This window comes from Lissotriton vulgaris, chromosome 8 (assembly GCF_964263255.1).
Source record: "Lissotriton vulgaris chromosome 8, aLisVul1.2, whole genome shotgun sequence".
Lineage (NCBI taxonomy): Eukaryota > Metazoa > Chordata > Amphibia > Caudata > Salamandridae > Lissotriton > Lissotriton vulgaris.
The window spans coordinates 1,368,836,340-1,368,851,032 of record NC_141696.1 but is presented as its reverse complement, the minus strand read 5'-3'; the positions used below and the strand labels follow the sequence as shown (position 1 = coordinate 1,368,851,032).

General features: G+C 46.3%; 1 protein-coding gene across 2 annotated transcripts in view; it reads right to left on the bottom strand.

Moving 5' to 3' along the window:
• Positions 1-14,693, bottom strand: part of IFNAR1 (interferon alpha and beta receptor subunit 1) — a 245,957-nt gene that overhangs the window by 43,126 nt on the left and 188,138 nt on the right. For both annotated transcript variants that reach the window (XM_086935324.1, XM_086935325.1), the window contains exon 8: positions 5,119-5,276. In XM_086935324.1, coding sequence (XP_086791450.1) covers positions 5,119-5,276 — 158 coding nt within the window. The remainder of the gene's footprint in view (positions 1-5,118; positions 5,277-14,693) is intronic.

Sequence of the window (14,693 nt, the reverse complement as noted above, 5' to 3'; positions counted from 1 at the left end):
CATATTCTGTAAAGCACTCTGATAGCTTCAGCTCTACCGAGCGCTATACAAAACTCAAAATGAAATAAATAATCTGACTTGCAGACACCTACAACACCAAGGTTTTGGGTGAAGGGTGGTGAGACACAAATGCAGCGTCGCCCGGAGCAGGGTGGTTGCATCTCAGGGAGGCAAGAGCAAGTTTTGGCCTAAACCCCCAAAAGGTTATCTGTAAGGGCCTCCTTGAGGATCAAGAGTGACTCAAGAGATGTTTGCCCTAGCTGGAGCACTTCCTGTAAGACATCGTTTTTTAACTCTAAGGTTGGGAGCTGCAGGCCAAGAACTTCAGCCGCCCTAACCATGACATTGGCATATGAAGCACTCTCCTTAGTGGCAGGACCAGGAGGTGAAATAAGTCCTGACTCCGGGGAATTAACAAGTTCATTGTACCAATTTTCCTCTTGGTATGATTGCCCAATCTCATCATCTGCATTGTAATCATTGTCCGAATCTGTGCAAAATAAGGAATGCAAAGTATGTGTCTTTTCTTGTTGGGGTGGCACACTGAAAGTGGGAGGTGGTGCTTCGATGGAAACTGAGCGCTAACCTCAGTCGAAGTCACGTTAGTGTCCACTTGGATTCTGAGAGCACAATGGGCACTTTGGCCTCTGGAGTTAATGAAATCAGCATCGGTGTTTAGGTTCCGGGGCCCGGTGTGGGTTGTGGAGCCGAAGTTGGCATGGGAACCAGAACCAGCTTCGGAATAGGTCTGGTGATGAATGGGTTAGGAGGGCTCAACTGGAACGGAGGGTGAACCGGCTGGTGGTGTGCCTGATGAACGGTATCTCAGTTCCTTGATACACAAAGGCGTGCCAGAGGAAACAGGTAAGTACCCGAAGAGTTGGAGCATGTCGTTGTGGAATTCTGCCTTGATGTCACAGGTGGCCCTGGAAACTCTTGTTGTGCCAGGACAAGTTGCGGGATAGGCTCGGAGGTCGTTCAATTTCAGGAGTGATATCAAGAGGCATGGTGATGCCCTCGCACCTTCTCAGTGGCATGTGTGTGGAGGAAAGGGTCTTACTTGAATTTTTTTGTGTTTGTCTTTGACTTACCTGAAGACTTAGAGCTCAATGACAACCTGCATCAGGAACAAATCCTGAAACTTCTGGACTAGGAATAGGACTAAGATCTTCCCTTTGGCTTTGACCGATCTTGTCACAGAGTCTTCTGGTGCTTGGTGACGTAGAGTTTCACTTTGCTATCTTGTATGGTCTTTGACACTCAGTCACTTCTGCCCTTAGAGATTTGGCTGAATACAAGGCACCAAGTGCATAGCTGATAAGAAACTCTCACAGACACTCATTTGTGACAGTCCTTACATGGTTTAAAACTTGTTGATTTGGAAGGTGATGTTATAATTGCACAATGAAGAATTTTGGATGAAATATTGTCTCAATGAGATGAGAGATAGCCCTACATCCATGTGGTGTGGCACAGAAAGGAAGAAACTGACATCAGCATGTGGGAGTGGTGCCTATATAGGCCCTGCACATTATTTCCGGAGCGGGATGGCGTCAGAGCAGAGCCGGTAAGTGCTACCTACCAGTGCCCAGACGTATTGCTCAAAGGTTTCTGGATTTAGTCTGCCAGCTGGGAGATATTCATAAGGTGATGAATCTGCAGTTAGAATTCTCTATCAGAATTGGTGTATATCTGTTCAGCTGTTTTGACTATAGCGCTGTCTAACATTCCTGCATTTGGAAATTTAATTTTGGGATCCCCTTTTTAATAGGTCACCACTTGACAGATCACCCAAAAACTTTATAGGAATGAGCTTAGGTGGATGAACATTTTTGTAGCAAAGCTTCGTGAAGATTCATCAAACTATGGCAAAGTTATTCCAATACAAAAACGCTCCTCCTATGGAAAGTCTGACCTGACTTCATATATATTCCATTGTAGTAATGAGGCTGTATAACACATTAGTTACAACAACTAGACTAAATTCACACATTCACAAATGTATTAAGACAGTGCTAAGGTTTGAGTTTATTACTAAAGTACAGTAAGATTAGCACTAGAAGAGTACGGTGTACTGAATCACAAATTGTGTTTAGCAATTACTTTATACAGGGAAATAAATACAAGGTAGGTCTCTTCAATGCAATTTTACCTTATTGCACTATATTAACCTCTTGTTTTAGTTAAATACTTTCTGTTAAAACAAATGGACATGAAATAAAGCGGGGCATGAACTATAAATATGCAGCTGTGCAGAGTGTTATATGTTATTTATTGCCAATGTTAAGGACAGCGAGGGGCATCATGACACACAAGCCTTTATCTCTCATGAATCATGGACTATCCGCCTCTAAGCAATGGTAATGAATAAGATGTTACACTGCGAATCTCCATATATTATATAAACATACATACAGACACATATAAGAAAATTTGGTTGACAGAGCACAACCCAAACAAGTTACTAAAGTGACTCCACTGAGTCGACAGTTCAATAAACAATAATAGCACAAATCCTCTTAGAGACTAATGTTATCTGTTAGTACTGGTGAACCCTTGTAGCACAGAAGTGAAGGATAGAATATCATGACCGATCTGCATTGACAAAATGTATTAATGTGCTTTGTTATGTAAAACTGGTCTATCCTCCTGTTTTTTCTTACAGAGATTTTAACCTGCTTTAAACTGTTTAATCATAAGTTCTGTGTCTCATCTTATGACATATGTTTGTTGTAATTGTGTATAACATTCTGACATAATACGCGTTTTTGACATAATATTGTTTTTTGGTCATCCCCGATGTGCACTCATCTTTCACAAACTGTGTGGTAAGCTTAATGTTTTACATGTACGGTTTCTCGGTGATATAGAAACTTTACGAACTGTTACACACTATTAAGAGAGTATGTTAAAAATGTCTAGAGAAATCATTAGACATCTGTTAGGTGTATAATCAAATTGATGATGAGTTCTGCATACACAGGAACTGTCTTATCCTGTAGCTGTTTCTAGATATGAAATCTTTTTGACCTAACCAAAAAAAGAAAAAAATGTGTTTTTGATAGTTTAACACTTACTTCTGTGCCTATGGATGTATCTTCCATGTACTTGTTTGGAATATCCTCAACTTGTTTTTTCTTTCTCAAACGGTTGAGGCACTTATCTGCTCTGTTATCAACTTTTTCGGACATCCTTTATGTCCTGCTCTCTCTATCTATCTGGCTGGTGTGGCTGATTAATTACGGTGCACGGCTTGTTTTCTTTGGCATTTTGGCTGATGATATTAGAGTATTTGGCATGTCCATGTCTCAATGTTGGGCAGGACTGTTGCAACACATTTTTTACATTTCGCATATTTTATGGATACTGGTAATTATACGGGCACCTGTAATTTTGTTGCGCTAAGTATTGTAAACAAACTACAATAATGGCCGTGGGAAATTGCCGTAACTAGGAAGACGCTTATACGTTCCGACGCTCGCGTCACGCCTTGAATAGGCGGGGGCCCATAACACCTTTAATGGTGTCTCACATTGAACGCTCATTGTGGCGGGATCTGACAAGACTGAGGTGATTTTCCCGGACAGGGTGGGTTTTTTTCTGGACAGAAGTACTTGGTGTACATGTTTAGTGCGTGTTCTAGTTTGTTATAGAATCGCTGTATCCCTAGCAAATTTGATATTTAAATATATGTTTTAACGTGGTGGCTGTTCTAATGGCTTATCGTTTTTCTAGCTATCTGTGCCTGGGAGCGTTAGAAGTACATCATTACTAAGTGAGGAAATCTTTGACGTTCCCCTACAAACTTCCATTATACTTGTTTGAATCATTTGACGTAAGTTCCCTTTTTGAGCTGTTACTACTATTTCTTCCATTGTGATCTGGACACGAGTGACATATTGACTCCACCACCACATTTTAAACGTGCATGAATGCACTAGCAGGTTGAATGTCAGTCAACACTCTAAATTGAGATGAGATCCAAATTCTAAACTTGAGTGGCAACCAACGCCTCTTCTGGACTTTTGCCTGGTAGGTTTTTAGTTTTGGGTCTATTCAGGTCTTTGTTAATTCTGTTCACAATGTATGGTAATATCTTTCATTCAGAACGTCTTTTTTCTCAGCAGGTTAAGAACATGGTAGCCACTTGTTTTCTGATACACACAAATGGATTAAATGTTTCCCCTTCTTCATCCCGACAGTAGAAGGCTTGTTTTAAAGCCATGTTTTGAGACACACTGGATTAGGAAACACAGTCAATTCAATTCAACACAATCTATTTTGGGCTACCATTATCTCATTAAAAGACTTCACATTTTCCAGAATGCAGCTTCCTACTAATTTTAAGGTCTGTACAAAGATGACTCAGTGACACCTCATCAGGCAAAATTGCATTGGCTCCCACTCACAAAAAGAATTTCTTTTAAAGCCCTCTGTGCAAACCACAAGACAATTTATTCTTCTGGATCCATGGAGCAAAATCAATTTCTGCTTATCAGGGCCTCCTTGAAAGCTATCCTGCAGGTTCCTAGTTCAGAACAATCCATCTGCTTATCAGTTCTTTCGCTTTTCTGGTGCATATTTATGGCACGCTCCTCCCATGCACCTTCACTCTTTTAAAAGTTATTCTGCTCATCTAGAAGTCATGAGCACCAGGAGTTCAGTGAGCGTTACAATAACAACACAAATTAATTATTTATTTCATAGCTTCAGAAAGCCAAGCAGACCCGTTTTCATCCCCAAGGTGGGTCTGTCAAGTGCTTAACCATGTACAAAGAGGAAAACATCAGATATGATGAAACAGATCTTCTATTTGCAGAAAAAACGGATACAAGCTTTAAATCAGTGGACATGTAATTAGATTAAAACAAAGTAGCATTATGATGGGTGATAAGTGAACTAGAAGGCAGCAAAGGCACTCACAAAATCAAAACACTAAGACATCTGGCAATATGATGCAGGAATTATGTGAGACAAAGAATGATATTTAAGTATATTTCAGAGACACCCTGTTTACAATTATGTTTTAAGCAATGGTGCTCAGTAAATATTTATATTATCTGGTACAATGTATAAAATATAAATTAACATCAGTTTTAAATGTATTTCTTTTTTTACCTCCAGCTCTGAAGAATTTTTCCACAGTAGTACTTTGTATGATAAATTATAGAATTTCGTCATGGGTTGTTTTGCAGACACTCCTGGAGGGCTCATTGTAATCTCAAGTATGCTACCGCTGAGGTTTACCATTACATTTAAAGGTGGTCCAATTACAGCTAAAATGTAAGAAACTATGTTATTTTGGAATGTATGGTGAAAACATGCAATAAATGGCAATTCAATTGAACTCCACATTTTTAGCAGTGTAATGCAAAATGCATACCATTTTTACAAAAACATATGTTTAACAAATCAGTATCATCTCCCGCTATGGAAAGAAATTCATGCAATTGTGATTACATTTAAAACTTTTGAGAGAAAATAAGGACACTGAAAAGCGCAACTTCAACTCATATTAATTCACTTTACTCGGTGGTTGTACAATAAAACGATTACATTGAAATTGACCATTGAAGGCTAACATTACTGAATGCCATTTGTGAAATCTGAATATTAACTATGGAGCAGTATGGCTTTAATTAATGCAAAATAATATCGTATTTAAACACCAATGTATACATGTGCATGAAAGTTGAACTAGTAAATTAGAGTCCATGATAAAGTCCAGGTTTTTTCCCTTCCATTCTGGGACTTGCAGTCTTGATTTTATAAAAGGATCAACAGGACTACAAATCCCAGAATGCATACAGAAAACCTGCACTGGAGGAGCTACCTATGCATAACACTGGCAAATAGAACCTTGTGGGGCACATACATTAAGCCATTTTGCGATCGCAAAGAGTGCGATTCGCAAAAAATCGGCTGTTTGCGATCGCAAAATGGCCTTTTCTGATGCAAGCATCTTTTGGTCAATTCGCAATTTAGGTAATTGCAATTTTTTGCGATTCCCTAAATTGCGAATGCAAATATGGAATCGCAATTTGCGATTCCCAAATGTAGATGCAAAAAGCCTTTCCTAAATGCTAACTGTGCATTTAGGAAACGCTAATTACCATGAACGAATGTTAGTCTTTAAAATCGCAAACTTTGCCCAAAGGCATTAAGGCGATGCGGATAGAGCCAGAGGTCGCAGGTACAAAAAGGCTTCCAATAATTAGGCGGTGAAGAGCCAGGTCTTCTAGGCCTAGCAGAAAAGAGAGTGGGACTTTTGTCCGGAGATTGACAGCAGAAGACTGTTCCAGAGCTTAGAGACAGAAAAAGCTCTTCCCCCCAATCTGGCTCTCATGAACCTAGGAACTACCTGCTAGTTTTTACTGGTGGATCATAAATGCTTGGTAGGAATATATCGTTAGAAAAGCCTTTTGGTGCTTTCGGAGCCTAAGTTCTAAAAGGCTTTGTGAACGAAGCAGAGAGCCTTGAATAAGATTCTCCGACATGGAGGAAGCCAGTGCAGCTTGCGAATAGATGCTGAGATGAGGGGAATTTCGGAAGATTCATCACTAGCCTGGCTGCTGCGTTCTGTACAACCTGCAGTTTGTGAATGGATCTCTAATTAATGTCCAGATATAGGGCATTACAATAATCCAATATAGACAGGACCAGGGTGACAACTGCCTGCTTTTGAGAGGAAAAGAAACGACATGCAAAAATCTTCCTTAAGACCCAAAACAAGTGGAAAAGTTCTGTTTATTTGGGGGGTGAAAGAAAGTGAGCTGTCAACTATGATACCAAGATATTTGCTGTTGGACCTAGACAGGGGCCTAAACTGAGCATTTAAGCCACCAGGCGTGAGACCATATGGCTTGTTGGCTACCAAAGACCAAGACCTCTGTTTTGTCACCATTGAGTGTAAGATAGTTATCTACAATCCAGGAGCTCACGGCCTGCATGCAATTTTTTTAAATTTGTTACGGATGACTCCATACTATTGGTGATAGACACAGCAATTTGTGTGTCATCAGCAGAGGACAAAGCCTTCAGCCCAAAGTATCATATGACCTTGGCCAGAGCTGATGGTAATATGTGCATACTTTGAAAAATGCACAAAAATGCATTTTTAAAGTGCCATGTAGTGCACACATGCCCTTAGGGCATGTGTGTGCTTTACTTGTGCACACTTGCATTTTTCTGGGATGCTTCAGGGGGGCCTTACGCCCAGGGGCTGCCCTGGCGTTGCATTCACTATTTGTGATTACAAATTTGGTAATCTCAATTAGCAAATGCAATACCATTCATTCCTAGGGGCCTGTAGGCCCATAGAAATCAAAGGAGTCACATTACCTAATAGCAATTCGCTATTTACCGAATCGCTATTAGGTAATGTTAAGGAATCACAATTGTTTTTTTGCAATTACTACATGAATTGCATTTTTAGATTCCCAAATAGCGAATGGGTAAAATTCGCTATTCGGTAATCACAAAATACAGGCTTGATGCATGTGCCCCTTTGTACATTACACTTACCTGTAAATGTCTAACCATGCACTCTGTATTATTTTTGTTTTTCATCATAGAGAACCAATCAAATATTAGGAGAGCAGTCTAGAAAAAGTGGAAGTTAGTCAACAAATTATTTTGCCCCATCCAACCTTTCTATCCAAACGTGGGATGGATTTCTGGTAAAAGGTGGTCAGACATCAATAAAGCCCTTGTTTTAGCCAGGGAAATGAGTAATAAAATAGAATGTGATGCGATGGGTAGGTGAGAATAAGCAGCATGCTGAGAGACACTAAAAGGAGGGTGCGGGGCAAGATCAGTGACATGGATGGTGAATTCATGTAAGATGGAGAGGCCGCCATCAATCATGTGTGAGCCGTGTTTGTGGATGTTGAAAACACCGGGATGAGTCTATCAAAGGAGGAAGGGGGGTGTAGGGGTAAAGCACGGTCTCAAGGATAAATGCTGTGCCTATGCTAAGATGAATGAGATGAATAACAGATAACATTTGTGAATGTATGTCTATTCCTACATATGTGTATTAAGGCAAGACTGTGTTGGGGGGGATGAGCAAAAGCTGCTGCTGCCATGAGTGTCAATTCTCCCACATTCGAGGGGTTCTGGATGTAAATCCACATAGCTTTTGGCCCCTGAAGACTTCACAGCTTTGAAGCCAGCCCTGGTTCCACTTGCAGCTCCTTACCAGTCTCCAAAGTGCTACACAAGAGATAGGATAGCTGTAGGAAGGTGGGGTTCTGTAGCAGTAACACCGCACTTTTTGCCAAACTACTGATGCACTTTCACTTGATGTGCCCTGGGTCCCTGCCAATCAGGATCACAGCACCTGTGTTCTTTCTCCAAAACTAACCCAATTGGCATCTCTGGCCACAGGTCAGTCCCTGGTAAATGGTACCACAGGTACCCAGGGCACTGTGACCAGGGAAGACCTCTAAGGGCGGCAGCACTTATTGTGCCACCCTTAGAGGTCCTGTACCCTTACACACACACACTGCGTTTGCAGGATGCATGTTTTGGGGCAGAACAAAGTGAAGAGTCGACATGGCACACATCTCTGTGTGCCATGCCTACAACCCACTGCCCTGGCATAGATCAGTCACCCCTCTAGCTGGGTGAACTATACCAGTGGTGAGGGTACAGGTGCATAATCCCTGTACCCCTACAGTGTCTAAGTCTATTCTTAGGCATTGTAAGTGCAGTGCTGCCATTAAGAGTATATGGTGCTGGGAGTTTGTCATTATGAACTCCACAGCACCATAATAGCTACACTGAATACTGAGAAGTTTGGTATCAAACGTCTCAGCACATTAAACCCACACTGATGCCAGTGTGGGATTTAATAAAAAATGCACACAGAGGGCATCTTAGAGATGCCCCCTGAAAAGTAACCCACCATTAGTGTCCAGGCTGAGTGGCTGCTTTCAGCTGCCATCACCAGACATGTTTCTGGACCCCTGGGTCGAGAGCCTGCTGCTCTCTGGGGCCTGAAACAATGCACATCCTGAGAAGGGTGAAAATCCTCCTCCCCAGGATGGGCAGGGTTCACGATGGGGAAGCTTCAAAGGCTTGCCGTCTTTGTGAGCTTCTCCAGGCCGCTTGCTGCTTTCAACAACTGGTCCCCACTGTTGTCTGACCCCCACTTTGGGCGGGAGAACTGGTGGGAAAAACAAGTAAGGAAGAGAGGTGTGCTCACCTCTGCCAACTCCACCCCTCAGGTGGGGGAGGTGAGGTGAAGCACAACTCCCTGTCCCCGCCATCTTGCAGATGGCTGGACGCAGCCAACCAGGGACAGACTCATGCCCCCTCCCACTAGAGGGTGGCATAATAGGGGGTGTACCCACCCCAAGGAAGGGACCTATTGCTCCCTGCCTTTCACCTACCTGTAACACCCCTAAATATAGAATTTAGGGGCACCCCTGAACCTTGCTTCTATGTCAGGACCGGAGGCTTCATATTATGCTTTTTACCTTCTTCGCTGTTTATTTCACAAAACTCACAGCAGCCAAAAAGCAATAACTCAAGCCCTACACCTTAAAACACAGGGTATGGGCTAAAACATAATACAAAATTTTCAATAAACTAAAAGTCCCATGAGTAGCATTAGAGTAGTCCATAACGTAGTCCTTCCTTAGTGTCCACTGTAGCTAGGTAAGGCGTCCCTCTCATGACCACTTCCTCTTTCTTCGCTGCTTCGCAGCCAGTTAAGTGTTTTTGCCTCTCTCCTTATTTAATTCTTATATTGTGGGGTGTTTAGAGGTTTGGATTTACTCTGTTGGTATTACGATTGTGATGTGCTCTGTTTTTTGTCTTTCAGAGCCCTTCACCGGTCGCGGGAGCACTCGGTGCTCTTACGCGATTTCCATTCACTTTTGCGGTCGCCTCCGGCCGCTAGGGGGAGTCATAACGTCTCGATCTCCTCAGCGCGGGTTTTCGGCAGGGAGGACCGCGCTGAGGAGAACGTTTCCGCGGAGCTTCCCCGGCCACCTCACCGTGACGCTCAGGTTTACTAAGTCTGTATCAGCCCCCACTCTTATTTGAACGCCCCGCTTGGGGTCTGTATTGCGGTTCTACCGCGTTGCCGCCTGCGGGCGTTTGGTGAGCACCTCATCGAGTTTTTCCTGCATACATTTCTTATTAACGTGCAGGGGGGTGGCAGTGACCCGGTCTGCTTCAGAGGGTCAGCACGCTAGGGGTTGGGTGCCCCCATATTCCGGTGCTACCGGACCAGACATTTTGGCAGCCTCAGTCTGCTCCTTAAATACTGCACAGGCTACTGCCTGATACCCTGATCTTTGGGCTGCCCTACCTGGGTTTTTTTCCCCAATTGACGATACTGTGCTTTGGCCCATACAGGTTGTGACTATGGGTGATGAGTATTATGAGGAGGAAGAATCTCAGAGTTATTTAACTGACGATGAATTCTACCATGCAGTAGATAGTTCCATATACAGGTGTGTCACGGAAATTGTAGGGCCCATGGAAGAGTGTCTCTCAGCGCGAATTATACAAGAGTGTGAGAGAGTGACGCAAGCTCACTTAGGGGTTCCTAGTACTACACCAGCCCCGGTAGGGAGTGAACCCCCAGCCCCTAAGAAACCCTGTAGGGAAGGAGTGGCTGGCGCGGTGCAGGGTGTGGACAAGGACGCCTTTGAACGCTTGCGAGATGCGTTTCTAGCCAAGGCGACCGAGCCCACCCCTGCACCTCCGCAGACACCGGGACCTTCAGAATCGGCTCCCTTATCCTCAGGTCCGGCTTCACCGGCTGACACGGACGACGAGGATGGGTCAGTGCGTTCTTGGCGGCCTTCGGGCTCGGCCGTCAATCTCCCTCAGGATAGTTCGGGCATGCTTGACCCGGATGAAATTATGCATCCGCGGTCGGCTGCTTGGACTCCGGGGGTGAAGGTGGCGAAGTTCGGCGCGAGCCGCCTCCCCAAGCCCTTGGAAAAGGAAGCGAGGAGTTGTCTGCGAGGGGAGTGTCCCAGGCCTACATTAGAGGGGAAGGTTGCCCTGACTCCGGATTTAGAACCCAAAATGGCCACATTTTTGGAGAAGTTCGTTAAAGATCCTCACAAAGGGATTGATCGCTCCTGGCGTTCCTGCCAGGATAAACTCCTGGATGACATTGGTCCCATAACAAAAATCCTGGACATGGCCGAGGAGGCGAAGGTGTCAGGTGCGGCCATTTCCCCTGAAGTCCTGTCTAACTGGGCGCAAAGAGTAGTGGTTTTCTTGGGTAATGCGAATTGTGCCCTGTCAACAGAGCGACGGAGGTCTCTCTTAATAAAATTAGACCCTAAACTGGGCGATCTGGCCTCTTCTGAGGCGGGGGCAGTGGCCCAGGGTGGCCTTTTTGGAGACCCTTTCATTAAAGAGCTGGGGAAGTTTGTCAACACCTTCACGTCCCTAGATAGGGCCCAGACCAGCATTAAAAAGGTTTCCCAGCAGTGTTTCTCCAGGGGGACCGGTCGCGGAGGGGGCCGCGCGACCGGCCTTGGTGGTCAACAGGCGACCAACAGAAACCAAGGCTCCGGGCGAGGACAGTATAACGCTTCGCAAAGTTATAACACCTTCTACCCGACCAGAGGTCAGCGATTCAGAGGACGTGGTGGATTCAAGAATTCCACTGGGAACAATTCCAACGGTGAGTGTTATATCGGCGGACCAGGTCCGCATGGGAGGGAGTTTGGCTTTGTTTCCAGAGGCCTGGGCCGCAATCACATCGGACGCATGGGTTTTACAGACCGTCCGTGGATTTCACGTGGAGTTTTACGACCGGCCCCGCCAAAACAGGCCGCCTTTCCCTATCGTCTTCTCTCAGGGAGATGCACAGTTAGTCGACGAAGAAGTCTCGGACTTACTTCGCAAAGGAGCCATTTGTTGCTCGACACGACACCCGGCAGGGTTTTTGAGCAATCTGTTTCTGGTAGACAAAACAGATGGAGGGAAGCGTCCGGTGATCAACCTCAAAGAGTTCAACGGTTGGTTGGTGTACCGGCATTTCAAGATGGAGGGCATCCATCTTTTGTGGGATGTGTTGCTCCCGAACGATTGGATGGTTCGGTTGGACCTCAAAGATGCGTACTTGGTGGTCCCTATCCATCCCCAGCATCGGCGTTTTCTGCAGTTCCAATGGAGAGGCCGGGTTTTCGAGTTCACGGCCCTTTCGTTCAGACTTTCCTCGGCGCCTTGGTGTTTCACCACGCTCCTCCATCCAGCGATAGAGTTCTTGCGGAGCCAAGGAATTCGGATGATTGTCTACTTAGACGACATCTTGTTGATGGCTCCGTGCCCGGTGAAGCTGAACGTTCAATTACGACAGACTATATCCTTGCTTTAAGGGCTAGGTTTTGTGATCAACGGCGAAAAGTCAATTCTCGTTCCTTCCCAGTCGGTGGTGTTCCTCGGTTTTACCGTGGACTCGGTGCAGTGCACCCTGAGCCTTCCTTCCAGGAAGCTAGGGAAGATTGGCCACACTCTTCGTCAGACGATCTCAAGATCCCACACATCTCTCCGGCAGATTGCTAGGGTGGTAGGCCTGCTATCTTTCTCCATCCAGGCAATCTTCCCGGGGCCCCTTCATTACCGAGCCCTTCAACGCCTCAAGGCGCACCACCTCCGCCGGGGACTGACGTACGATCAGGTGGTTCCCCTTTCAGACGAGGTGAAGAAGGAAATGGCCTGGTGGCTGGCCCATATGGAAGCCTGGAACGGCCGAGCGATTTTGGGGCCAGTCCCGGACTTGGTGACAGAGTCCGACGCAAGCAGAGCCGGCTGGGGCGCCCGCTGTGGAGAGTTTTCCACAGGCGGCGCCTGGTCATCCAGAGAGCAGGAGCTGCACATCAACTGCTTGGAGCTGTTGGCGGGGTCCTTCGCGGTACGCTGCTGGACCAAAGACACGGTTCGCTCCTGCGTCCTGCTTCGCATGGACAACGTCTCCGCGGTACGGTATGTGAACCACCTGGGAGGCCCTCGTTCCAAGGCACTGTCGGACTTGGCAAGGGACTTTTGGGAATACTGCCTGGCACATCATGTGTCGGTTACGGCGGAATACTTGCCAGGTCAGGACAACCAAGTGGCAGATTGGCACTCCCAGCACCTGAGGGATTCCAGTCAGTGGAAGCTGGATCCGCAGGTTTTCGGGTGGTTGGACGACCTTTGGGGCCCTTTCTCAGTGGACCTCTTTGCATCCCGTCTGGACCACCAGCTCCTGCGTTTTTTCAGCTGGAGGCCGGACCCTCTGGCGGAAGCCACGGACGCCTTCCTTCAGGACTGGAGTCCGGAGAAGTCTTACGCCTTTCCCCCGTTCTCAATGGTGGTGAGGGCGGCGGCCCATCTTCGCCGCCAGCGAGCGGACGTGGTCATGGTGACTCCCTGGTGGAGATCTCAAGTCTGGTTTCCAATCCTACTCCCCCGGTTTCCACGTCTTCTTCTCAACGCGGATGGAGAACCCCACCATCTGGTGATTCAGAACTCTCTTCGCCTCATGGCGTGGAGGCTTTCGGGCGACGATGGTCGCTCCCAGGGCTTTCGAGACCGGCTGAGAGTTTCCTCTCAAAGGCCTGGGCAGGTAGCGTTACCGCTCCGCTTGGAATAAATGGTCCTGCTGGTGTCTTCGACGGGACCTGGATCCCGTGGTCGCGGGCGTCGTACCGGTGTTGAATTTTTTGGTGGAATCAGCCTCGGCTGGCCTGGCCTACCGAAGGGTGAATGCGATGTGTTCGGCGATCTCGGCGGGCCATCAGCCGGTGGCGGGTGTACCGTTAGGAGAGCACCCTTTTGTTTGCAGACTTTTGAGGGGAATTCGCCTCTCTTTACCTCCAGAACCTCGGTACTCGGTTCTTTGGGACGTTAATTTAGTCCTTAATCTTTTTCTGTCATGGCAACCGAACAAATATCTCTCTTTGAAGGAACTTTCGGCGAAGTTGGCCATGCTCTTGTGTCTGGTTTCATGCAGACGGGTATCTGACGTACGCGCCTTGGATGTCTCGGCGAGGGTTTTCTCCCCGGACGGGGTAGTCTTCACGTTGGGCCCCGCACGAAGAGTGCATCAAGAACGATTTCTTATCCGGGTTTTGTGGACGCCCCCAAACTGTGTGTGGTTCAATGTTTGAAGGCTTATGAGGACTTAACCCTTGAACTTCGCCTTCCGGGCGAGCGACAGTTGCTCATCGCGCTGCGAAAGCCGCACAAGGCTGTCTCTTCACCCACCATCGCCAGATGGGTACGGTGGATCATGCAGGAAGCAGGTATAGACACGAAACAGTTTGGTGCCCACTCTGCAAGGGGGGCCATGGCTTCAAAGGCATTCTCTTTGGGTGCCCGGTTAGAGGACTTGATGCCTCTGACTCCACCTTCAAGCGGTTTTATTTCAAACCGGTGGTGGATATTGCACATTTGGTGGTAAGTAAGCTTTAAACAAGCATAATCTGAAGCCTCCGGTCCTGACATAGAATCGAAATTTGCCTAGCATTGTAACGGTAAGTTTCAATTCTATTAAGGACACGGAGGCGAGGATTATCCCTCCCGAGCCACCTGCGGAGACAACCCGCCCGTAATGCAGTAAGTACTGAGGTTTTCCAGTTCTGTGGTTATCAGGCTTGATGTTTTCAGACTGTTGCTTGAGTTTGCGCACAGGAACGTTTGGCCTTTTCACCGCTGACGCTTTTGTGTGTCTT